The sequence below is a fragment of the Emydura macquarii genome, unplaced genomic scaffold (assembly GCF_026122565.2).
Source record: "Emydura macquarii macquarii isolate MOO-44397 ecotype Brisbane River unplaced genomic scaffold, CSIRO-AGI_Emac_v2 contig_554, whole genome shotgun sequence".
NCBI classification, from domain to species: domain Eukaryota; kingdom Metazoa; phylum Chordata; order Testudines; family Chelidae; genus Emydura; species Emydura macquarii.
In genome coordinates, this window is record NW_027130691.1 from 15,960,314 (window position 1) to 15,986,543 (window position 26,230).

The window sequence follows — 26,230 nt, forward strand, 5'->3', positions numbered from 1 at the left end:
TTCAGGCCATCCTGCTAGTATTGCTCTCTTGACTTCCTGTAGTTGGATGTCCTTTTCCTGAGCCTCTTTGATTTCCATCAGCTTCGGTGTTGAAACTGGGAGATAGTGCAGCATGTTCATGGATTCAGTGTCCTGATCCCCTTCCACCAACCCACTGATGCTGGAGATATATGTCTGCTCTTATATGCTCTCCTAATATTCCAAACAATATCTGATCTCTGCCTGGTAGTTTTGGAGGCACATCAGCATGCGCGGCAGTTTCTCTGGAGCACTAAGAAGGGGCTTTGCCATGATTGTCTCTGGGGTTTGCGGTCTGATTGCATGATTAGTGGATGACCATAGGAGTACTGATGGAATTTCTCCACTCCAAATATCACAGCCAGAAGCTTTTTCTATTTGGGCATACCCCTGTTCAGTCTCTGACAGCACTCTGCTGGCCTAAGTGACTGGCTGCTTCTGCGAAAGAGCTGATGTCCAAAGAATGTCACCTCACACTACTGAGTTACATTTTTTCTCAGTTTAGTTCTATGTGCTTGTCCCTGCATTGCTGTAGTTTTCTGTCATGTCTTGTCCAGCCTCTGTATCATTGCTACCTTCACCTACAGTGTGGATATCGACTGCAGTTATTTTCACCTTCCAGCGCTTGGATGAGTCTTCTCTTGAACACCTCTGGTACTAGGCTTATGCCCATTGGCATACTTAGTCATCTGTAGCAACCAAATGGTGTTACAAAGGATGTTAGCTTCCTGGACTCTTTCTACAGGCTTACGTGCCAAAATCCATTTCTCATATCACAGACTGGAAAGTTCTGGCAAGATGTCATCAATTGTGGGCAGTGGATAGTGGCATCTTTTCAATGCCTGTATCAGTGGCTTTGGGTCTATGCGAATGCATAATTTGCCCAAAGTCTTCTTTTACCATTACCATGTTGCTTACCCAGGCTGTACTGGCCTCTACAAATGCTACAATACCCCTAATCTGCAGACTTTTGAGCTCCTTGCATACTTGATTATGTAGTGCCACCGGAATTGTCCTTCATGGTAAGCACACAGGTTCCCCTGTGGGATCTACTTTCAGGAGAAGCATTCCTTTGAGGCACCTGTAATCTTTGAAAACATTCCCATATGCTTTGAAAATTGTCTCCATTATCCATGGGACTCTCCTTTTTGCTTCTTGCACTGCAACTATAAAATTCTGACACTGCATGCTGATCAGATCTGTAGCTTATAGAGTAAGCACCACAGACCCTAAGATGCTTACCATTCACCACCACAAACTTCAGTTAGTCCTGTCTGTTATTTTTTGGGTTAGTTACTATAAGGCACCATTTTCAAAGGTGCTGCATTATGCTCTCATTGTACATTATTCGATTATGCCTGCTGTTTGTAATGGGTGTGTTTGAGTCCAATTCAACCCCAGTAATCACATAGCACTGGGCCCCGCTATCCAGCTGAGATTGCATGGGGCATTTCCCTATTAACATTGTTATATGCACAGAGGTTGGTATTGTCCCTTGTTGCTTTTCTGTCCAAATAGAGCCTGAACCTGGTATTCTCTTGGACTCAGAGAGAGAATCATGATGTTATCACTGCTGTCTGATGTGCCATCCCCCTCTTGTACAAATCTGACTGAATCTTTCTGAGATTTTCCTCTGCTCTTGCACGCACTGTTAAAATGATTCAACTTGCTACATTCCTCGCAATGCTGTCCTAGTGCAGGGCACTTCTCCTTAGCCGGCTCATGCTGTCTCCCACACTATATCCATCTTACCATGGGTATGGAAGCCTGGCCACCTGCGCTCCTTTGCTGTTGTCTCACTGCATGCATTTGTGGGGTTGTTATGCCTTGTAGAGCTTTCATCCTTTCTCTTGAGACTGATGTCTTTAGACAGATGTCTAAGCATCTGTCTTAATGTGAGATTGTCTTCTCGGAGCAGCCATTCCTGCAGATGGTGTTCCCAATGCCACAGACTATCCTGTCGCAAATTAGGGAGCCTGTCAACGCCCCCAAAATTGCATGTTGCAGTCAGTGTGCATAAGGCAATAGTGTAGGGATCTAGCCTATCCCCTTCAGATTGGTGTCTAGTGAAAAGCCTGTGTCACACCACAGTTTCATTCTGCTTTGGGGAGCAATGTTTTCCCAGGACTCCTAGGACTGCTGTGAGGCTTGAGGCAATGGTGAGCTTCAGAGCTGGATCTGTCTGCGTTGTTCCCCAGTAAGGTACAACAATAGTTTTACTTTCCTGCCGCTTTCGTCCTCCTGCCTGACCAGCTCTGTGTACAGCTCAAATTCCTCCTCCCACCAGCTCTGTCACTGGGCGAGATTTGTGTCTGCAAAATCCAGGGCTCTGGGGGCCTTCAGATCGAGTTCCGTGGCTCACGCGGCCAACTGCGGCACTTCAGAGAACTCACAGCTCCAGTGCTGCCATCACGTTTCGTTTGCAAAGAGTGAAACTGAATGCAGGGTAAGCTGGACACGTGGAACGTTACGAAACTCTGGGTACTGCTCTGTCCATGTGACTTCCAATCCATTCCCCATCTACCCTGTTCCTCTGGTGCCCCGTCACTAACAGGCCCTCCAGGGAGCATGGCCCACGCATTGTGATACATATTTCCTATTTTACATACAACATTTTAAAAGAAACATTAAAAACAAATAATTGACGCCCAGACTGTGTCCCTTCAGCCCAAGGTAGCCAGCACATAGCCGAGCTGGAGTCACATCTTTACCACAGACTCAGCTGGTTGCATAGTCTTTGAGATAGTGCTTCTCACACACAATGCCTGGCTTCCTATGGGCATTCCTGTCCTGCATGATGCTGTCTCTCCCCCCTCAAGGGAGTCCCTGCTTCTGCCACTGCACTGTCTTCATAATTCTGTCCCTCTCCCACCATTACCTAAATCCTCTTGCCAATCCTACCTGCCATAGTATATTCCAAGTTCAACATAACTCTTGTTATCAGTTGCCCCACACCAACTTTCATCCCCACTAGCCAGAATCAGCTGCCCCAAAACAACTGCTATTCTCAGCAGCCACAGCCTCTCATAACTGCTGTGGAACCTTTGGATTCCAGACACACCATCCCTCCTCATCTTCAAGCAAAACATTCAGCTCCCTGTTTGAATAGCAGTCAAGAGGAAAAGAATATCCCTGTTACAATTGTACCCCAGCAGCAATATAGTGAGTTGCCTTCCATGCCAGAGTGCACAGCAGGCGTCCTGGTTTCAGATGCAATACAATCCTCCTGTCAGTTTAGTACAGTGAGAACTGTTCTGTGTGACTGGAATAATCTAATGATGAAAGCCTGTGTTTAATACCCATTCAGCCATATGGTTTATTGTATGTGTATTTAAGTGGAACAGTTAACATTGCTCCGTATGGGTTATTTTTTCTTCCTATCTAAAACTTTGTTTTTTACACTGTTTTTTCACTTAAAAAACCTGGCATTATTTTTCTCAGAAATGTTAGACATCAGTAAACGTGAATAAATGTTTCAGATTTCTGAAACCATGTAAATAAAAATAAGATTTAAAATGTTCCCTTAACACCTTTAAAAACAAAATTATGCTTACAGTTCTGAATATATACATAAATAAATCTGTCATCAGCAAATGTAAACCAAATGCTTATGGAAAATCTAACTTAAACACAACCTGTCATAGCAGTTTTAATGCAAATTTTGATTAAAAACTAGTGTACATCTAGTATATTTCCCTTTCACTAGGATATGTCAGATCAAAAAAAGATGCCAATGAGGCAGACAAGTAAGATGGAAAGACAGCCACCTCACCCCCCCCCCACTCCGCCAATGGGTACAACTATGTTCAGTCTGGAAATGAGTTAAAATGCATGTCTAGGCCAATATATATAAATGGGATCATTAGCATTTCATGCTGTGTATTTATTTTCATTATTTTGTAGTTCATATTGGGTCTTTCCTTTCATGAAGGCTCTGACCCTGCAAAGACTTACACATGTGCTTTAAGCACATGAAAAGTGCCATGAAGTCAATGGGCCTACTCATGTGCTTTAAGTTAAGTACATGACTAAATCTTTCCGGGCTCAGTGCCTTATGGGGGTACTTATGGCAAAATATTGGTTGGTGTCTGGAAGCAGAAGAAATACCTTCCCATGCCCTGAACAGCTGCACTAATATGCTGCAAAAGCACCATTAAGAACAGGTAAGCCATGCAAAGCTGATGTATTTCTTTAAAAATACACTAGGAAAATGTTAATAATTATAATGGGGAAGTTAAACTTGCTATGATTGGGCTTAACTTCTTCCCCCATATGGATGGGTTTAGCCAAGGAGCTGGATCTGGAAAGCCTTACCTTTATCTGCTGGGATATGTCCATTTTAACAGCTAACTTTGTGTTAAGTAAGTGTAGTACTACTGAAAGGGACTGAGAGCCCCGGAGTTTGAAAGTGTTTGCTTAACCACAGAATAAGTACAGCGTGGACAGCAACATTCAGCTTCCCACTCATGGGCCTGGAAGGGTGGAAAGGTGGTTTAATCTCTGTGCTCATTCAGTACACAGAGCCATCTCCGTTGCCATCTGTCCCAAGACTGCCATCACTGTGACGGAGGTTTTTAGTTCCAGGTGACCCTATGGCACCTGGACTGGGAGTGTGGCACTGCTCCTGGAGCACAGCAGATTGACCGGGAACCTCCACACCTTCAGAACAAAATGCAAATATCACATATTTAACATAACCTTCCCCTGGTAATTTTAAAAAGCCCCAAATTTATGTGTGGGGGCAGAGGGAGAGAAATGTGAAGTACTTTTAAAAGATATATTTTAACTTGTAAGGCACTCAGATACCATGGTGATGAATGTGATATAAATCTTAAATAGATTAGATGTGAACACTGGTCCACTGGGAACTCTCCTAAGACTCTCAAAGAGCATTAGATGCTAACAATTTCTAGAGACTGCTAAACTAGGCTTTATTTAACTGGTAATCTAGAAAATCCCCGGGCCTGACTTTTAGTTACACTAAGACCACTTTACATCACTATGACAGTGTAAAGTGGCCTTAGTTTAAATAAGACTCAGGCCCTATCTCTCCAATCCCCATAGTCATCCTGTCCTCTCATACAGTATTTCAATTAAAAACAATATGAATCAGTCAGACTGGCCAACTGATAACAAAAATCTAACTTTCTGTTTTCCCAGCATTTAATTATATCTTTTTCTGTGTTCCTTGCCCACCCAAAATGTCCATTGACTTCACTGGAAGTTTAGGCTGTACAAGAGAGGCAGGATCAGGACCTACATTGGTAAATATTTAAGCTCCTCATAGCTGAATGTTAATACAATGTATCTAAATTCTGGATTCTTTTTATTTTCATTGAATGACTAAACAGAATTTGGAAAACATAAAAGATTACCAATCATAGGACTATATTGTCAATAGCAACCTTATCTTAATTACCTAACAGACTTGTGTATACTTCTTTCACTCCTTCTTCTAGGAGCTAGCTTGTACAGTCATATTTTTGTCAGACTCACTGCTCACAAATAAGCCATCAAACTGCAGCTTGGAAGCTTGCTTGCATTAGCAAGTCACTGATACATTTCCTAATTTTGTGTGAGTGGTTTACAATTATATTTTAAATATTAAAAAGATCCATTTTAATGTAGTCTTAAAAGCTTATTGCACAAGTCTCACCCGTGTAATTAATATGCTGATATTTTGCTGCCATCTGTATGAAATCAAGATGCTTTTATTTTGCAACAGTAGCAGCAACAGTATTCAGGCATTGTCCTGAACTTCAGTAATGGAAATTTCCCAGCCTCAAAGCACACTCTGTCTCAGTCAGCTGCCGTAACCATCTGAGTAATTTCAATATTGTTGAGGGTTTTGCTTGTCTTTAATGTGATCTAGATCTTCTAACTTCTGGAGACTGACTCCTTATCTTGAGCCTTCTTCATCTTGAAACTGAAAATTCAGTAAACAAGCTGACGCTGATAAAGAAATGGAAACATCCAGATAAAAATAATTACACAGGGCCAAAGAAAAACGCACATAACAGTATGTATGTAAAATGGTAGGGTAGCTTGTGATGTAACCAAGAACCTGGTATATGTATGTAGTTTTTCTGCACTGGAATGATACATTTGAAGGACAGCAAGATTAAAAAAAAAAAAAAATCTTAATTAAAATAATGTAGTGTATACAATCAGCCTCTTGACCTGTTTATTTCCTGTAACAGTGTTAGTTAGGCAAACACAATAGAATACCCAAAAAAAAAAAAAAGGAGGAAAACCTCTAGGTGTGTATTGTTATTCATTTCCTCAATGCTATTGAAGGTCTGGGGCTTTACAGCCATATAGTAAAAGATGTAGTCCATCCCCCGAACAGTTGTCGGACAAGTGACGATCACAAACAAAGGTAGAAGGAGTACAGGGCAAGGATTGCAGCAAGACTGTCGGGTATTTCAGGTTGTCTTTGTACTGCAGTGATTCTATTTAAAGATATTTCTTGTTTATAGCTGTTGGGGGTTGAAGTGGGGAAATGAGGGACTGAGTTAATAAAAAGGAGAGTGGAAGGGGAAGAGACTGAGGCAGGGATATGGGGGCTAGGTGAGAGTGAGGTAGGATAGTGGCAGAGGTGTGGTGGCTGGGGGAGGGAGGGGTAGCAGGATGTTAGCCTCAATGACTGATTAGCAAATACGCCACCGCAGAAGAGAAGTTCAGTATTGAATCTTCTTGCATTAGAAAGCTGCTGGGTTGGTGGACAATCAGCGCTTCTTGAGGGGGCTGCTTTGTTGCTGCAGCTCCCATTTACTGACTGCTTCCTTCATGGCTCCTGCCAACTGGTTACTAATGGCACACTGTAAGGCATCAGTCACTGGAACATCTACAGCCCCAATCCTGCATCTGGCTCTGTACGGGTGAAGCCCCTTTGAAGTCAGCAGCACTTTGCCCGGGCCTGCAAGTCCATCTGCATGGAGCCAGTTGCAGGATCAGGGCCTCAGTGCCAAACTTTTAAAAAACTTACTGGAACTTGATTTCAAGTAAGATAAAGAGGGTGTCAGCACCAGTATGTGAGTCCCTCAAAAAATCAATGTTAGTTTATTGTCTCTACAGTGCCAGAGATGTGCATGTTGCTTATCTACTGCAATTCTATCTGGCTTCCTTAATAGGCACACCATGGACAGGAACAACAAACACAGCAGGATGAGATGGAACCTATTGCAGTAATGGCAGGCAGCGCTTTCCCCATAAAGGTTACTGCAGTTCACATTCAGCTCATGACCAGACAGTGACAGAAGCTGCCGCTTGACAGCTGGTTGGCAACTGCTGGGAAATGAGTAGGTGGGATTAGGCCAGTTCTTTGAAGACAAGCTTCTACATCACGAAAACCACCATCACAACTGGCTTCCTTGGTAGCAGCCTCAGCCAAGACCATGGCTTGATTGGAAATAAAACTCCCCTGTCCTGTCTAGAGACCTGATCCAAATCCCATTGAAGTCAATGGATTGAACCATAGAGGAGGTCCCTTTAGGTTACGATGGAGACTCTGAGATGCATTTAGAACTGTGTTGGAGTTGCAAACTGTCACTTTAAGAGCAGGGGCATTGCCTAATTCTGCTTGCAGGCTAGGGTGTTGTGTAGCAACGGGTGCAATCAAAGTCCATCTGGACCAAGCCAGCTAAAAGCAAGATGGGATGAGTTATCCCTCTGCCTTAGGGAGCAGCCTGTTTCTTCTGTCAGTTTTGGTTCATGTGTGTTATTGTTCTGAATTCTAAGAAATAAAGTTATGTTGCAACCTTCCAGCATGAATATTTATGGTTTTATCTAACTTCTCTGTGTGTATACTGAGAACATAACAGACATATTGGCAAGTCAGAGTAGGGAGAGACATATTGCTGTTATCCATGCTTCACTTGTTCTGTGGATAAACAGAAAATGCCCGTCTCTTCCACTAGCAACCCAGCACTTTGCACCAGGACTAAATTCACACCTACTACCCTGATACCTCAGAGTGTATGAAAGTGCATTATATATAAGTATAATATACATGACAGATGTCAGTTTCTACACTCCAAAGTTGATGGCTCACTGTTCATTTTCAAACAACTTGCAATTTTGCATAATCTTAGCAAAGAGGAGCCATGCAGATGTTACATAGGTTTCCTAGAGGAAGTGATTACACTCTGTTTTGAAAAAGAAAATGTCTGAGATGTTATCTTTTGGAATTTGTATGGTGCGATACTGGTGATGAAGTATATTCTAGGGCTTCCTGTTTATTGTGAGGAGATACAATTTTGACCACACCATAAAAGCATCAAGCCTTTGTTAGTAAATGCTACAGAAGAAAAGCAACATCCAAACACAAAATGTCCTGTGGTGTCCATGGTATTTAATCAACAAAATGAGACTTTCCTGCCACATGTCAAAGGGATTACTTGTGCAAGACAGGCAAGAATGGAATGGGAGCCAATCTGACTCCCACTGAAATCAGTGTCAAATCTCCCATTGATTTCAGAGGGAGCAGAGCTGAACCCCTGGCCCATGCCTTTGTTTCTGCATATGAGTGGTAAGATGAAAGTGAACACATTTTTTTAAATTAATGTTTGTGGGTTTTTATACAGTAGCTGTATGAAAATGAAAATCTGCAATATTACAGGATAAAATGTCTAGAAATGGCATAAGTAACATTTAGGTTTAATTAAGATTTGTTTCCAACAACAATCAGTAACAGTCAAAATAGCTAATCAAACACACAGTATGTACATACAGAATTATGCACTTGCTATGTAGCATCTCTCATTCAACAGCTTTGTTTTCTCAGTTAATTATTCTTGCTAAATTAATACTAGCCCAGAGCAGTAGATTTGTAACACACAGAGGTGCAAATTCTACAGCTGTACAGACTGAATTTACAGTGCAAAGTGCCCTGGTGGCAGATAAAATCTTTGGCAGGGAAACAAACAAGACTGAAATTTTGAAACTGATCTAGGATGGTCTCTGTGCTCATGGTCAAGTCATAATTACTACAGATGAAGCTAAGGAATTAACACTGAGCTAGGTAATACACAATGAATAAAGATGGTCCATGCCTCACAGAGCTTCCCATCAAAGTAGGTTTGTTGACCTCAGTGCAGACTACAAGACTTAAATTTCCCCAGACTTTATCCAGTGCTGTGTTTGAACTTGGTTGAGGGGCTTTTTGTTTAGTAAGTGTGGTGGCTGGAACTTTAAGACCTGAGGTTGACTCTGTATAATGACTGTTGCTTTAAGGACTAACATTCCATGAACTAGAATTAAAAATCATGCCAGCTGGAATGGTTTGGAGCCTGAACTCCAGAATGGAGTGAGCTGATGTATCTTGTCAATAAGGATCCATCCAGTCTGCCAACTCCATTCATTTTTGTTAGTATTTTATTTTTCTTGTTCTTTTGATCTAGTTAATATCATTGTAGTTAATTAATTAAAAAGACATATGGCTTGTCATATTTTGGAAGACCTAACACTGGAAGAATTATTCTGTTTGCATGAGTACTGTTTTTATTTCAGATGTACATCGAGAATGATAGGTGTATGTGATAAGTGGAAAATATAAACTACACTATACTTAATGTAGATATATTCACATACACTACATCCTCCCCGCCTGCTTCTCCCATGTGATGGATCATGGTCCTGTAGTTAGAATGGACCAGGAATCGAATTCTATTCTCAGTTCTCTTACTGATTTGATGTGCAACTTCATGCAAATAAGGTAGCCTCTCCGTGCGTCAATTTCCTGATAAATAAAATGGGGATAAAAAGAATTCTAGTAGCAGCTTATTTGTTATTCATAAAGAGGTTTGAAATCCTTGGGTTACAGAAGCAAGAAGTATTTTCTATCATTATGATAAAGGTGGCTCTTTTTGAGGAGATTATCTGTAAAATGGGGGTGATAACTCCTCTCCAATAGGCATTTTGTAGAGTCACAGATAGATACACAAGTCACATAGCAAGTGTGGGAAAGCAGGAGGCAGATGGCCTGATGCTCAAGCCTATGTCCATACTACTACTCCATGCTCTGGAAACATATACAGATAGTTAATCAATTACAAATTGTTTGGATTGATGACTCTGGAACAAATGCTGTTAGAAATGAGTATTATATGAAGTGAGTACATCCAGCCTTCCTATAGATCTCCAAAGTACTCCATTTTTATATCCAATACATTATACAAGGGCAGTGGTACCACCATCATTTCCCATTATTTTCATGAAGTGCAGTTAGGTAAATGCCAATATACTAATAAATTCCCAGCATAGACTCTGAACAGCCTTTGCTGCAGCTTATCTCAGATAATAAAAATACAGCAGTTATCCCATTAATGAAATCTCAAGTTTAGGGAGGTTACCTAAAGGTGGTAAACTGAACTCCTCCTACATACTACTATGATGGATGCATAAGGAGTTCTTTGTGAAAGCACAGGAAGGGGATTTATCATGGACCTTAAAAAAAATCCCAATGGTACAGCATTTTATGGAATGTTAATACTACTTCTATGGATCAGGCTATGTTTAACACAAAAGTTTTTAGTCGGAATGTATTGGTCACTACAGAGGTCGTCCAAGATAAGGGTCTTATCAACTGGTGTTTGTTGGTGCTGAAACAAAAATAAAAAGGTTGATGCATATACTGTGGGACTGTCCAGCTGCCAGGCAGCTGTGGAAAGAAGTAGACACAAGTGTTAAAACTGTGCTCAGCTTCAACAGCCAAATCTCAGCTGAAAATTATATCCTAAATTACTTACCTGCTAAATTGGCTTAACTCCACCACAAAGACTTCGCAGCCCTCGATAACCAATAATTACCAAGCACACGATTGTACACTATTGTGGGCATAAGCCTACTTTTTCACTAGAGAAGTGGTATGTGGACATGTCTGAGTCAGCATCCAAAGAAAGAATAGCATATCGACAGAGCAATAAATGGATCTGAAAAAAATTGGACCACATTTCTAGATAATTTTGATTAAAAAAAAAAAAGTGTTGAGATGGCTCAAAGAATGCTAGACCTCCATTCCACCTACCATCCTCCAACCCCCTCCATCCCTATTCATATATATCTTCTCCTATTTTATCAGTTACCTCTACTCTAACATGTTATGTCTATGTAGTATTGTCTGATTTTGTATTGTCTGGTCTCGTAGCTTTGGCAAGTTGTAAAATTGGGTAATTCCATAATTCTATTGAAGATCTCATGTTTCCAAATATTGCAGGCTTCACAGACCAGCGGTAAGTCATTTACCTTTTTGTACTTTTCATTGTTTGTTTTTTATGAAAATAAATAATAATAAGCCTTAGATAGCTAGATTAGGTAGATCGGGCTATTATTCCTGCATATGGAGTGCTTCTCCATTCAACTCAAGTGAACGTAGCAGCAGCCCGTTCATCTGAAGTCATCTTTCTTTCCTATCCTACCTGGACCAAAATCCCAGGGTAATTTTTCTTTAACCCTTCTCTCCCCCTTCTCCACCTTGAGGACTGGACATTAAATCCTCCTGGGTTTCCACTATAATGTCTCCAAAAGTCTATCACTCTCTGTTCCTACTACCAGCTCCCCTGTCCAGGCACTGATTGTCTGGTTCTGCTATCAGTGACACCTACCTACAATGTTGAGGAAAGCTAGGAGTAGGAATGCAATAAATGCTGAATCTGCACTGACACTCAAATAATAGAAAGTTGAGGGGAGGACATATCCCTGATACTCTCCCTGGTGGTTGCATCTATGGTCTCTGCTACTGCTATCTACATTTCTGTCTCTTGCATCACTTTTCTCCAGTACAGTCATAATGCAGTAATAAAATTAATCTGTTGTGCAAAGTACTTCAATGGCTACTCCAACTTACTTCTCTGCTTTTCTTTCCCACTCCTTAAATCCAATAGCTTGCCTAAAACACACAACTAGCCACACTCTTTTGTTGCCTTCTCCTGCTTTCCTTGTCATGCCTGATTCCATGCAGCTGTCCATGTCTGGAAACCCTTCCTGACCCAGCCAACTATACTTCTACTTTCTTCAGATCTCTTCCTTAAAAACACGCTGCTGCCCTGAGGCAGACAAACACTAGTTTCCCTTCTTAAAAAGCAAGCCAAGAACCATACATAACTGGCAGGAGAAAGCTCTTACTAAAACAATCCCATGTATCTTATTTCTGTAACCCTGCCTTCCAATGGTGGTTTTCCTCCACCATCATATCAATGTCTTAGAGACAGATTCTGATGACTGTGACACCTGCACAAATCCAAAAGTCTCTGATTGGCAACACTGGGTTTTGGTTTTTTTAAATATATGTGTAACAATGATCAGAGTCTGGCCCTAATAACTCATAGTAAAACAGGGATGTTGTCTGTGTTTGTTTTTAAAGCACCATGAACATTTATAGTGCTGTATAAATAATATTCATCCTCGTATTTAAACCTGCCCAATGTAATCCATTACTGCAATTCTTTGTTTTATGGATATATGGTTACATGTGATATTGTCCTACAAGTCTTGACACATAAGACATAGATAAAGATGCAGTGACTGAAAGTTGAAGCTAAACAAATTCAAACTGGAAATAGGGCATACATTTCTTTTCTCTTTTTAAAAAACAGTGAAGTTAATTAGCTACTGGAACTTTATCAAGGGTCTTGGGGGCAATTTTTAAATCACTATTGGATTTTTTCTTAAAATATGGCCTAGTTACAACCGGAATTATTTTGGGGAGGCGGGGGAAGGGCGAGTTCTATGGCCTGTTATTCAGGACCTCAGACTAGATGATCACTTTGGTACCTCCTGTTGACTTTAATCTAAGAATCTATCAAATATATTCTACAATTAAGACAAAAAAATAAATAAAATAAAAAGCCTCACAAACATACCATACATACCTTTATATAGTAATGGTAGAAATCTTCATGTTTGTCTATTGTTTCCCCTACCAAAAAAAATCACATTGTGTCTTATTGATCTGAATACAAAAAATAAGAAAAACAAAAGTAATCAGTTACTGTCTTTTGCTGATTTGCACAGGCAAGAATTAGAGGAGGGATCTATGCAAGGTAAGATCTATGCAAAAAGTCTGATGCAAAACATTCCTGAGATTTTTTTCCTCCAATCTCCAACCCTCTTAAGAACACTGTGTAAACTGATGTTCCTACTTGTAATAAATAAATAAAATAAAGATGTCAGGTAATTAACAATAATGAGAATCTCAGAACTCTGTTATGAGCCCTGGAGCAAAGAAGAAAAGCTCCTTGGTCATTTATTAAGTAGAGCTAACACTGACAGTTGGAGCTTCAAAAAGCATTGAAACATACCACTGTCTGCTCTGGTTAGAATCAGATAACCATCTCAGTGTTTTGCTCAGTCCTGTCTTGGAACTAGAATGATTCAGCAGCAGCAGCTGCATATGCCATTTACCTTCCCAAGGCTAGAGCATCTTTCAATTAAACAGAAAAGGTTAATGCCTTTTACCATGTTCAGTCCTTCATTCCATATGGCACAGGAATGTAATCTGTAATTAGGTGGTGTATTATTTGAAGAATTTAACCTATTTGTTCAGCTGAACGGTTGACAGACGATAGTGTTGTGAAATTTACAGACAGGATATTTAAAGACCTTTTATCTCTACCCATCATCAGTCCTAAAATGTCAAAGAATACAGAGAGTGGAGAGTTGTCTCAGTTCAACTTCCCTGTTGCTTTTTGTTGGTTTTGCGTCTTCTCCCCCCCCTTAGCACCTAGAACTTGGCAGAGAGAAGCAAAAGGGAACGTGACTCACATTGATGATTTCATTTGTTGTAAAAGCCCTGAGTAACTGCTTTGGTCTAGTTACAGGAAAGCTGCGCCCTCCCTCACCCCCTACTTCTCCCCCCTCAAAGACTTAGGCCCATGTTTGTAACATGAGCAGCCCAGCTGATCTCAGCAGTCATTATATCATTCCTCTTCTGTTCACTAAACTTTCTTGTTCTGTATTCAGGTTAACCCCTTCTTGGAAGTTTAAAGAGGCTTGAGTTTAGGGGGCAGCTTCCTGCTACCAACAGGAGCGCTGGAACAATTTGTATAGTGGGGGTGCTGAGAATCATTGAACCAAAGCTGTAAACCCTGTATACAATGGAAACCACTTCAAGCTGCAGCACCCTCCACACTCCTTATTCCAGCACCTATGCTACCAACAGATTTCTGATTAGCTTAATAATTGAGAGGTTTCAGGTTGTCTCAAATGGAGCTGTAGTTCTAACAAAGCAGGATTCAAGTGCCTACCTCCCCTTCATTACTGCAACAATAAAAACAAATCTTAAAATATTAACTAATAGAACAGCCATTGGACGAAAGTAAAAACTTTTAGTGTGTTGGTTTAAAACACTGTTAACACAGGAAAATAATATAGTAGTTAGTCACACCCCAAGAAAACTCAGTGTGATGCACTGCAAATGACAGCTTCAGTATAGAGTTCAAGCGAAGTTGAAGCAGTTTCCTTCTGATTTTTTTTTGAGGGGCGGGAAGATGAGAAAAATGATCGCAGATGCCGAGGCTGCGTTCTACCAAAATATATTTTCATTTTTAATTATGCAATCAACATATTGAGATTCGCATTCACACTGAGGGGGTGGAACAGATGGTAAAGGCTTCATATAAGTAAGATGTTAATTAAAACATCACTGGATTCTGCTCTAACAGGGTTTTTGTTCAGCTTCAGCATGGTTAGCCTGAGCATTTGTTACAATGGACACACTAGAGTGCCCTGACCTGCCATGATTTCCTCCCCACCTGCCCCAATTTCCTGCTCCAAGGCTCCTCCACCTCCATGTCAGAGCCGCAAGGATCCTCCCATAAACACTTCAAGGGCCCACATCCTGGCAGTGCTAGAAGCAAGTGCTGGTCCCCCTGGGAAGCTATGAATCCTCCTTCCTAATGCGATAAAGTGCCTCTTTCTAAACACTAGACATATAATAACTTTAAAGTCATGACATTTTTACTTAGGGTGAACTAAGGTGGCTTTAAGCCACCTTTGTGCCATCCTAATCCTGGGCTTCTCTGGGGGCTGGCAAGTCTCCTACTGTAACTTAGAAGACAAGCCAGGGGGCCTGTCTGAGTTACAGCAGCCTCCTTGGGCTGCCCTATAGGCCACAGAAACTGCCAGGGATCTCCATGGTGCTGCATCTTGTGGACACACTCTTTATGTCAGACCTTGCACCGTGGACCTCAGAAGGCAGTCTTACAGCTGTGTCTGCCGTAGGGAATTTCCCCCCCTAGTCATATACAGTGCCTTCAGGCCTCTTTACACTGCTCTGGTCCTTGCACTTGAAAAGGGCCCTAGTGGCAGCTATTTGAAGAGGATGTTAGAATAGGGAGAAACTAACTGATGGGCAGAAGGTAGGTGAGATAGTGAAAGACATATGATAAGTGTATTTATCACATGGTTTTGACATTCATCACATGGATATCACCGCTCCATCTGTGGGATATATATTTGTGTGTATGTACACACACGGTGTGTATATATATTTATTTAATCTATAGCTAAGTTCTTATAATGGTGCCCGTCACCAGTTTCTCTGTAACACAGCACATGACTTTATACAGCACAGTATATACACCATGTTTGTAAAATAAACACAACCCCTGTATAAATGATTGGAACCTCTCTTGCTATTTGTGATGATTAAAAGTGACGCTTTTCTAGACATTCTGTGTGAAGTTTTATTTCCCTAATTTCCTATACTCCATTCATTCAGATTTAAAATCTTAAATAAACCACAGGTCATTAATGAGATAGGTTACGTCTATGCTATAGCAGCACAGCTATGGTGCTTCAGCTGTGCCGCTGTAGGGTCATAGGGTAGATGCTTCTTAGGACTTACATTGACAGACAGGATTTTTTTCCCCTTGATGTAGGTAAGACAACTCTCCGAGAGGTGGTAGCTAAATCGATGGAAGAACTCTTCCCTTGACATAGGTTGAACTCTCCTGTGTAGATGTGGCTAACTGCAATGCTCCGGGTGCTAATTTTTTCACAGCCCTGAGTGATGTAGGCATAGGGAAGGCTCTTACTGAGGCTTTGTCAAGAGTGGCTGAAGCCGAGGGCTACTTGGAAAAACACTTCTTAAAGAGCAAATGCCATTCTACAGACACATACACCACCTAAATGGCATGTCCCAGAGAAAGAATCCATTGGGCAATAACATCCGTAGCTGGAAAGTCTGGCATTTGCTTTTTACATTGCAATATAATGGGGTGGTTAGACAGCCGGTCACATTCAAAGTGCTGCATGGCCCATAGCACTGCTTGCTGATTTGCCACTGCCACCTTTCCACTCCAGTACTGAACAACAGATGAGCTAGATAAGGCTCCATCGTTGGAGGGATTCTATAGAAATATATACAAAGGTTGGTGGAGGCCAAGGAACTCTGTGTGAGTTTGCCACATTCATCCAGTGTGGGAGGAGAAGTTATGAGAGGGAGGACTGTAGTTGGGAGAGGAGAGCAGAAGGTGTGCAGTGGGGGAGAACAAGAGACAAGGGCAGGAGTCAGGCAGGGTGGAGATTGGCAGGAGCTGGCAGATAGGAGCAGAAGGTTCCCAAACTGTGGTACATAGCTTGTTGGAAGTGGTGTGCTGTAATAGGGTTCTCTGTTCCCTTTAAGGCGTACTGGGGCCTATGACTAGCCAACCTCATTCGATGACATGATCTCTTGAAGGAAAAAGGTATTCAAGGGAGTAGCAGATTAGCTGAGGGAGGGAGCTACCACCTTAACATGATAAAAATCCAGCTGCTAGATGACTTGCAGGAGGATTAAAAGGGAGAAGGCTGACAGCCTGGACAGCAGAATTGCAGGGAATCATCAAGTGAGGAAAGAGACTCTCTAGGCTGAACCAGAATGGAGAGTGAGGGGTTGGGGAAGCCTGCCTGAATCATGGCCTAGCATCAAGGAAAAGAGCTGGGGGGGGGCCCCTGAAATCCATGGGGCAAATCCAAGGACCAAGGGAGACTCCATGGAATGGGGCTGGAACCCGGACACTGGTGGGTGGGGGAAGCTTGCTTGAATCACGGCACAATCCCATACAGAAGGGCTGTGGAATCCTTTAACCAAGAGGAAAGAATAGTGAGACCAGACCAAAAGGAGACAAGAGGGAAAGACAATCCAGAAAGGTCGGGGGCTGCAGCTTCCTGGTTCAGAACCTGAAGCCTTAGAAAAAGGGTGAATTGGTGCTGAAGCAGCCTAATGTCAGGTAAAGTCCCACACTTCTTGACTTCCTCCAGCTCTCTACCCCTCCCTGCTCTGTTTTTAATACATACCCTCACCAGAGCCCTTTCTACCCTTCCTCCCCCTGCATACACTTCCCTTCTCCCACCAGAGCCCACCTCACACTCCAGCCAGAATCCTTTCCCTCCCAATCTAACCTTGTTAGAACTGGTGGGTAAATGTTTTCCCATCTTGTGAAACTTTTCACTATTTCAGAAATTTTCCCACTTTGCATCAGGACAAAAACAATGAAGACCTTTCAAAGATGGTCATGAAAAACCAGAGAGAGACACAGAATGGTCAATAGCATAGTGGGTAGGGCAGTCATCTGAATCAGGTGGACTAGGGCCGTGAACCTGGTCTGCGCATCCCTGGTGAGCATCTTTCCCACCAGGCTGTTCTGGGGTGTCTCTCTTTCTAGTTTTGACTAGAAATTCCATTCTAGACCTGAGAAACCTTCCCAGTGAAAGTTCTGTCAAAGCCAGAGGGTTCCTGGAAAGTGTAAATTTCTACTAATCTGTTTTTTTCAAATTGAAAACAGTTTCACTGAAAATTCCCAGCCTATGCTAACCCTCCTGTAATCTACCCCTCCCATTTGGCCTCCTATAGCCTAACATCCTTCACATATAAGTTTCCCTCAGGCAGCCACCAATCACATCACACACTTAGTCTATAAGCCCACAAGTGAAGCTTATTAAGGTCTAAAATAAATGTGTACAAAAAGAAGAAATGTGCATGTGGTTCTTCAAACACCAGTTTTTAAGAAGGTGGAACATGTATCAATAAAGTATGGGAAATGCTGCACTAGAACACACTCCCCTACAGAAAAGTAACCCATCAAACTCACATAAAAGAAATGGAACCAAGAGATCTTGCATAAACACACAGATTGATTTAGTGGAATTGTAAGAATGAGTTCAGCTTGAAATCTATAAAGCACTTTCAAAGCAGGAGCATAGTGCATGCAAATGAGTGGTAAATAACGTGCATTGTTAAAGCTCCAAGCAGTTCATATAGACTTTGAGGAAAAACCAGAGCAAACGTACTAGCTGGATATAATTAGGAACAGGTCATTATATAGCATCTAACTATCTACATTTGTATATGCACTCATTAACTTGGTATCTAAGCAGCTATTATTCCCATGTTATTTATTGATTTATGTAACTCCTTATGTACAAGCCTTGGTGTGCATTACAAATTGACAAACCTTATCACTGAAATAAGCAACATTTGGCATTTATTTTGTGCCCTTCATTTGAGAAGGTAGAAGAATATGGTTATTGGATTGAATACTGACTATTGAATTCTGGATTCTAGGATACCACAGGCATCAGTGCATTTAACCACTGAAATAGATAGGCAAATTAAGGCACAGAAAGGCAAAGGGGTTTAGCCAAAAATCACCCAGTGAGATAGTGCCAGTGTTATGAATAGAACCAGGGGTCCTGATGCCCAGTTTCCTGGTTTACCCACTAGACCACACAACTTCTTTAACCACTGCCACTATAGATCTTGGATAAAACATCACAGCGGCTTTAGAAGCACATAGCAACACTACACAGCACGTCAGGTGCAGGAAGTGAAATATGCAACCAATTGAAGCCACAGAGCAATTTAAGTGGGGGTGAATATGCTTACCTATATTAGCAAGCTGAAGAAGTTGACTTAATATGTATAGCAAGCATAGCAAAGTAATGAGCAGAGCAGAGGGTCCTAGGAATGAGTAAGGCAGAGTAATGAGAAGGTCAGATTGTAACAGCCTACAAATTGAAGTAAAAATGGGAGGAATCTGAGTTGCCCCAAACTTCTGTCTTTAATGAAGAATTTGTCTCTACTGAAAATTGAGATGAGATCAGGCAAAACATCTGAAAGCAAAGTCCAAAGGCCAAACCCCCCTTCAATAGTCTGCAGCTAGGAACACAGATGAGACCAAACAACAGCTCCTTGTGAAACACACACACTCTGGAACTATTCCCCATGCATCTACCTCTCTGCTGCTGCTGGGAGTTTAACAGTTCATAGCAGCCATTACCATCACAAGCTGGTTTTGTGCTGCCACATTCTAGAGCTGTTTAATTGCAAGGAGAATCCCTGATGGTCTCTCTAACTCACCCTCGGCCCACCTCCCCATGACATCTCAACTACGGCACAGCATTCTGTGAGCCCATGGAACCTCTGCTTCATTTCATTAGCTGCTGGTTTTTGTGCATGGCACAGACGCTTGCATAATCACTGATGGATTCCAAGCTCCAGCAGTCTTATTTATTGGTGGATGGACACAACTAGCCAGCCAGATCTCACTGCCGTAGAGCAAATCTGGGAGCTCTAGGACATCAAAGAGTCTTGTTCAATATTCATTGAAAATTACATCATTACTAGGTATTTAACTTAGAGTAAAAAAGCATTTTGATCCCACTCCTCAATACGATGGAGCATACCTGTTTAGAATGATCCAAGGGGCTATGGCTATTTGTAGTGGGATGAAATGAAGAATGGCAAAGCTAAGGCAGAATAGCAAAAAAGGTATCACTGTCAGGAAGCCTATTAGCTGGTGGAGTAGTCTCCCCGTGGGAGGAGTAGAGTGCTTTGGCAGAGCTAGCTGTGAGTGCTCCTAGTGAGTTGCTGAGAGACACCGTGCCTTCAGCCAGGCAGTACACTCACCACTAGCCTACTAATGAACTTCTTGGCTTGGCTTATTGCTGCTATTGGAGAACAGCTCATTGATTTAAATTTCACTAAAAACAAGATGTTAGACCACAATTTTCTGTAGCGCAGGTGCAGTATTATGCAACATCCTTTCACTATAAAAAGAGTTCTTGGGAGCATGGGAGAAAATAGCAGGTGATGCTTCTGAGTAACTTTTCCCTAATATTTTGAATACATTTTTAAAAAACCTTTTCCTAGACTACTTAAATAAGGGTTCCAACACTGCTTGGATCCCTTACATCTCCTTCTGCTACTCTCTCCCTAGAAGCCAGCTGCTTTTTCAATAGCACCTTCTGATCGAATAGCCACTTCCTTTTCTATTATTTCCAGAACAAAACAAAAAACAATAAAAAAATCTTTAAGGTGGTGTTAAGATTGAGAATACATATCAGTAATTTCAGGGTAAAAACCACAAGGATGATATATCTAGCCCAAAAGCCAGCATTACAAGAAATCTAAAACACATTAAAGAATGAAAAACAGAATTAAAGCACCCAAAGAACCTTAACTCTGCCCTGTAGTGATGCCATATGCTTATGATAAAGGCATTTTTAAGTGTCTACAGACCACTACACCTTCATCATAAGCATATAGTGTCACAACAGGGCAGAATTCAGGTTCTTTGGGTACCTTAATTGTGTATTTCTTACCTTAAGGTATTTAGACTTCTTGTAATGCTGGCTTTTGGGATAGTTACAGCATTTTTTTTTAAAAGCTTCAGTTACTGATACATACCCTCAACCTTAATTCTATTTTAACTGTTTGGTGTCTTGGAATTTCCTTTGTTTTTAAAAATATACCTGAACACAGCAAGAAACCCAGAGAACGCTTCCATACACTGGCTGCTTTGGTGTGAATTTGGCCCTTAACATTTTCAATTGACTTATTGGGGCAGAGGGCTATGTTAGTAAGACTGGCGCTAAGTGAAGGAAGGCAGGAAGAGCCAAATCCTAGCATCTGTATTTTACAGGTTTTCCCAACACTGCTGCCTCAGTTCTGCCCGTATCGCTGTTCCAATGGGCAGCACAGCTGAAGCAGCAGTGCCATGGGAATCTTTCAAAGCATTGATGCTGGAGTGAATAGACAGCCAGTGAACTTTTAAAGAGCAGTGACAGTTGGGTCTGTTAATCTGGCTATGAAAACTCTTGACAGGTGTCCAGTCTCCCTTATATCACTGAGTCATTACAACGAATATAATTGCTTGAAAAATATTGGTAGAGAAAGGGTGGTGATTAGTTGAATTCTCTGTCACAATGGCCCCATATAAGTTACCTGAGCCTCGCTGTAGCCTGTGAAGTCAAAACAATTAGGTACAGTCATTAATTTAGTTTAATCATAACCTAATTTCTTCAAGTGTAGGCTCTGCACAAGATTTCAATTAATTTTAATTATATTATTATTATTATTAATATATTATTATATTGAAGCATGAAGTGTCTGTTGTTCATTGGTAAGATATTTGGGGAAAAGAAAAAAATTGACACAGGATGCTAAATTTCCTAAAGAACCCACTTTTCAATTAAGAGTAAGTGCTTGAAAGTTTGGGAAGGCTAAGTTATATTTTTCATACAAAACAATGATCCAATCCCTTTAAAGTGCAAAATGAAGCACGACCTTAACTATGGAATTGCAATCAGCTCCTCCGTAATAAAGAAGAGCCTAGTCTACAACACTAGCTCACACAAGTATCTCTCTGCAGGATCCAAAAATAGATTAGAGAGATGATTATTAATTCTGGACATGCATGTTTACAAACCCCCCCACCCCCCCCCCCCCCCAAAAAACAACCCCAAACCCCCTCCTCCCAAAAAAAACCCCAAAAAAAACCAAACCCACCATAACCCGAGACACCAATGAAAGAATTTTCAAAGGGATATAACCTTTGTGCTTCAGGATGTAAATCAACCTTTAATTAATGGGAATTAGGAAGAAACTTTCACAGGGGAAAGTTATCCCTTCCCTTCCAAATGCAGGGTTTCTTGCACACTTCTCTGAAGCATCTGGTAATGGCCACTGCTGGAAACAGAACACTGGACTGGATGGCCCTTGGGTCCAATCTAGTCTAGCAATTTATTTTAAGGCACTAGAAAACCTAATTTAAAGGTAGGGTCCAAACAACTAGATCGTGCCTTTTTATGCCCTTTTTTTTTTTTTTTTTAAATACACAATCATGTCAATGCTAGGCTCACTGCATTCACAAGTATCCCTAGCACAATTAATACCTTCCTGCCTGTGTGGTTTATGTACTCTGAAAATATTTCACATTCACGCTTCCAAAGACTTGTTACAAGGCAGAAAAATATGAAAGCAACATTGGCTGTGTCTTTTTTAATAGTGCCAGCGGGCACCGCCAAAACCCTTTCAGAACTCTTTTGCCAAAAGGTAACAGAGAGCCCTCTAGAGGCAGGAAACACAAACATACCTTTCATAAACCTAAAGGAATGCACAGATGCCTGCAGCGTCTGTCTCTCCTCTATATCAGAGGCCTTGTACTCCTGCCTCAGGATATGAATGGCTGCCACTGACTTCTGTAAAGCCCCTGGAAGCTATTGATTTTATCCCATTGCCTTCAGCCTTTTGATTTTAATGACAATTGTTCTTCAGCTACAGCTAGAAGCACTGAGGTAATTAATTCAAGAAAACCAGGTATTAACAATAAAATTAACCTAAACATCCCAGTCAATGTTGCTATAAAAATTATTCTTTTCTTTAGCCCCCACTCCCAGGGTAAAATCCTGGCCCTATTAAAGTCAAAGGGAATTTTGCCATTCACAGCCAAGATTCAGAGGCCTAATTCACTGATGTTTGTAAAATGTTTTGAAATCCTTGGGAAGAAGTGAACTTTACTATAAGCCAGCATTTTTGTTGTTATTCCACTAAAAAGATTGCTACAGAGCAATATTACAGATTAAAAATCGGACTCCATCAAGTGGGAAGTAGGCAAAGGCTCTGAGTTTCTAATTTTTTTTTTTTAAATACAGAAAATAAGGCAAGAAAGCAATATATCAAGAGAAAAATCATATTGAATACCAAAAAAAGTGACAGGAGTGTAGGTTACCTTATGTAAGTTTCCTAGAGGCATTTGCTATGCAGCCGATAGAATGATTTGGAAAGCACATTCCTTTACATGACGGCAGAATCTATTTTAGGATAAGGAGAATAGCATCTCAAACTTCATGCCCCAATATTGTAGCTAATCTGCTCCATTACAAACAGCAGAGTTAGAATAATTGCTTTCTGACTTATTCAGAATGAAAGACTCTCCTCAAAGGGAAAAAATGTACCATAAATTCTTGTATAAAATTACCAAGTTTACATTTTCCCAGACAGATTCAGAACATTTGCAAAAGCTCTCTCTCAATTGAAGTTTAAATAGCTACTGAACCATTTTAAACATTTTCCCCATTCTAATGGAGAACCATTAAAATTCTCCCCCATCTGCTCAGCATACGGACTTCTATTAAAACATGGTAACAAACCCCAATCAGCAGGTTTAATCTTAGTAAATGCTGACCTACATAAAAAAGCATTTTGCAAATCAAATCTACTGAAGCCACAGTAGAACAAGTACAAATACTTTTGAGAACATTAATAAACTAAAAGGAACTAAAGACTTAGTTCTTAGTTCAATGTGAGTCAATCACCCTAAATGATCTTTTATTGAAGGGAACTTGGTTATTTACAACATTGGAATAGTGAGATATGGAAGCCTATATCAGACATTTCTGGAGTATGTTAACTTTGCAATTGGATAGTTAACATCAGGTGTAGAATCTCAAAAGGATATTGTCCAGATAACCTTCCCCTTGGTATGTCTGATACCAGATATCATCTGTTTAAAACAAATATCAAAAGAAAACACTAATACAAAAATCACATTACAATAGAATCTAGATTTTATGAACACCAAGCTCATGAACAACCAGTTATACAAACCATTATTTCAGATGGCAGGGTGGGCGTGGAGGTAGAGGAGGATGGAAAGAAAAAAAAAATCACAATGTCCTTTCATGTTTCAATGCAATAGGACAAAATTGCTTTGCAGAGATTTGGAAACAACACAGCAATGCAGTGCACCATACTTCAGCTTTTGTACTGTGCCTCCCATAGTTTTGAGATGTCCCATTTTATTAATGCCTTAATCTCTAAAAAATAATAAAATAGGGGTTCTACTGTACTTTGGATGATGAACAATTCAGCTTAAACCAGAACATTCTCTATAACCACTGAGTTTGTTTCATTCCTTTTCCACAGTCTGGGAATGGGAAAACAGGAGATTTTAGTGAATGTGGTCTTTGGGGGAAAAAAGGCAAGTGAATGGAGATACTCTTAAGAGAATGTCTACACTGCAGCTGGGAGAGAGCATCTCAGCCTGGGTAGACTGACTTAGGTTAGCAGGGCTTGAGCTAGTGTGCTAAAAATAACGTGGATGTTACAACTTGGGATCTCAAGTCTAGGGTGTCTGATGGGCTTGAGAGCCTGAGCTGCAGCACAAGCTGTAACATCCACACTGCTATTTTGAGTGCACTGGCTTGAGCTCTGCTAATGCAAGTCTGTCTACCTAGGCTGGGAGGCACGCTCTCAGCTGCTTTGTAGCAGTGCCTATGCAGAAAAACATTAAGATTTATGAACATCTTGACCAGGACAATGGGCTAGTGAATATTACATGTTGTCCGGTATAACATTTGTTTGGTTTGCTGGAGCTAGTCAGCAGGGGTGCCCACATCCAGCTACACCTACTTCATGTATATTAGATCAAAACCCACCATATTCTTATGTCCTTTATTTTGACCATTGTGTCTTGCTTGAGTTCACCAGCAGTACCTAGCTGTAGCTGATTAGTTCTGTCCTTGTCCTGGATCACAGGAAAGAGGTTGGCAGTAGACCATATTTTGAAGACTGTGTACCTTGGGCACCCCTTGGCCCAGAAGAGCTGTGGAAGGGGATGCTCACAGGAAATGGGGCACACTAGTAATGACCTGAGAACAGACACCGCTGATTCTCTCTGCCCAGCTCCAAAGCAACACACTCTGGGACAGCCAAAGCCAGGTGCCAGCATGGAGGACCAGTACAATAGGATGGAACTTCAAGCAGAGTGGGATTGGGTCTTGGTGCTGAAGTCCAATTGCAGTAGCAATGGGCTCAGATCCTTAGGGAGGAGATAGGCCCTTTGGACACCCATTGCCAGGAAGTATTGAGGGTGCGCATGACATATAAAGTGAATGCAAATTATACATGGATTCTTTACCAATACTGACGCCGTCTGCATCTATCAATGAACCAGCACTGCTCTAGATTATGGATTTACTTGGATCCTGTAAAAGCAGGAACAGCCAGTTCTCTAAGACCATAGGCAAATACTCAGTGGATCACAAAACTGAAGAATCTCTGCCTTAAGAAATTAGCCAATCCTCAGGCAACCTAGGTCTGGGGATTCACCAGTTTCCTAAGGCTTAATGCAAAGGTATCTCTCTAGCTACTGCTAAGCCATCCCCTGCCAGGGCTGTCTTATCCATAGCTCAACGATACTTCTGAAGAGCAGAGCAATTACTTTGCTTTTAGAATGCACCAAGCTGCACAAAATGACAGGCATTTTCAAATAGTAACCCATTTCTCTGTCACTGCAGAACATTAGCCAGCTCAATCATGGTTATAGTATGTGTTGCTAACTCCAAGATACAGAGAAGCAAAGGAAACGTAATGGGCCAATGAATTAGAACAGAAGGGCATGTATTTGAGGAAAAAGTTTGACTTTGGTTTTAGGGTACCCTCACCAGTGATGAGCACAGATTTAAAAAACCCACCATATGAAACCCTTCGATTTTTTTTTTTTTTAAATTAACCATGTTCATTATAAGAGATTTTCAAAACCATTTTCCTCTCAAGTCAAAGGGTTGTTTGTTATATTTTTGAAAGTAACGTCTATGGTGGTTTTCGCAACATCTTTTCGCTCACAGGTGACGGAATTGAGAGGACTAGCACCCCTGCAATAGAAATATTGGGGGGGAGAGAGGGAATGCATTTTTTCTGCCCTCAAAATACCTTGCAGAGGTGAGAGCAGGACCTAGCTAGGTTTACATACCTGTATGCACGTGCCAGGAAATGGAGGGGTGGGGGAAAGGAGGGTGTTGAAATGAAAGAAGGATCTAAAGGAGGGGCCACCACAATACACAAGGATCAGACTGACTGCCAGAAAGCATGCAAGTCTCCCTGGCCCAGCCCAGCCCCACCTTCCAACCACCGTGAGTCCCAGCAGACACATAAGTCAGCTAAAGAAGT

General features: G+C 41.2%; 1 protein-coding gene across 1 annotated transcript in view; it reads right to left on the minus strand.

Annotated features, from left to right (window-relative positions):
* Nucleotides 1-5,756: 5,756 nt before the first annotated feature.
* Nucleotides 5,757-26,230, minus strand: part of PPM1F (protein phosphatase, Mg2+/Mn2+ dependent 1F) — a 60,942-nt gene continuing 40,468 nt past the window's right edge. The window contains exon 7 of the mRNA XM_067539891.1: nt 5,757-5,970. Coding sequence (XP_067395992.1) covers nt 5,918-5,970 — 53 coding nt within the window. The 3' untranslated portion in view covers nt 5,757-5,917. The remainder of the gene's footprint in view (nt 5,971-26,230) is intronic.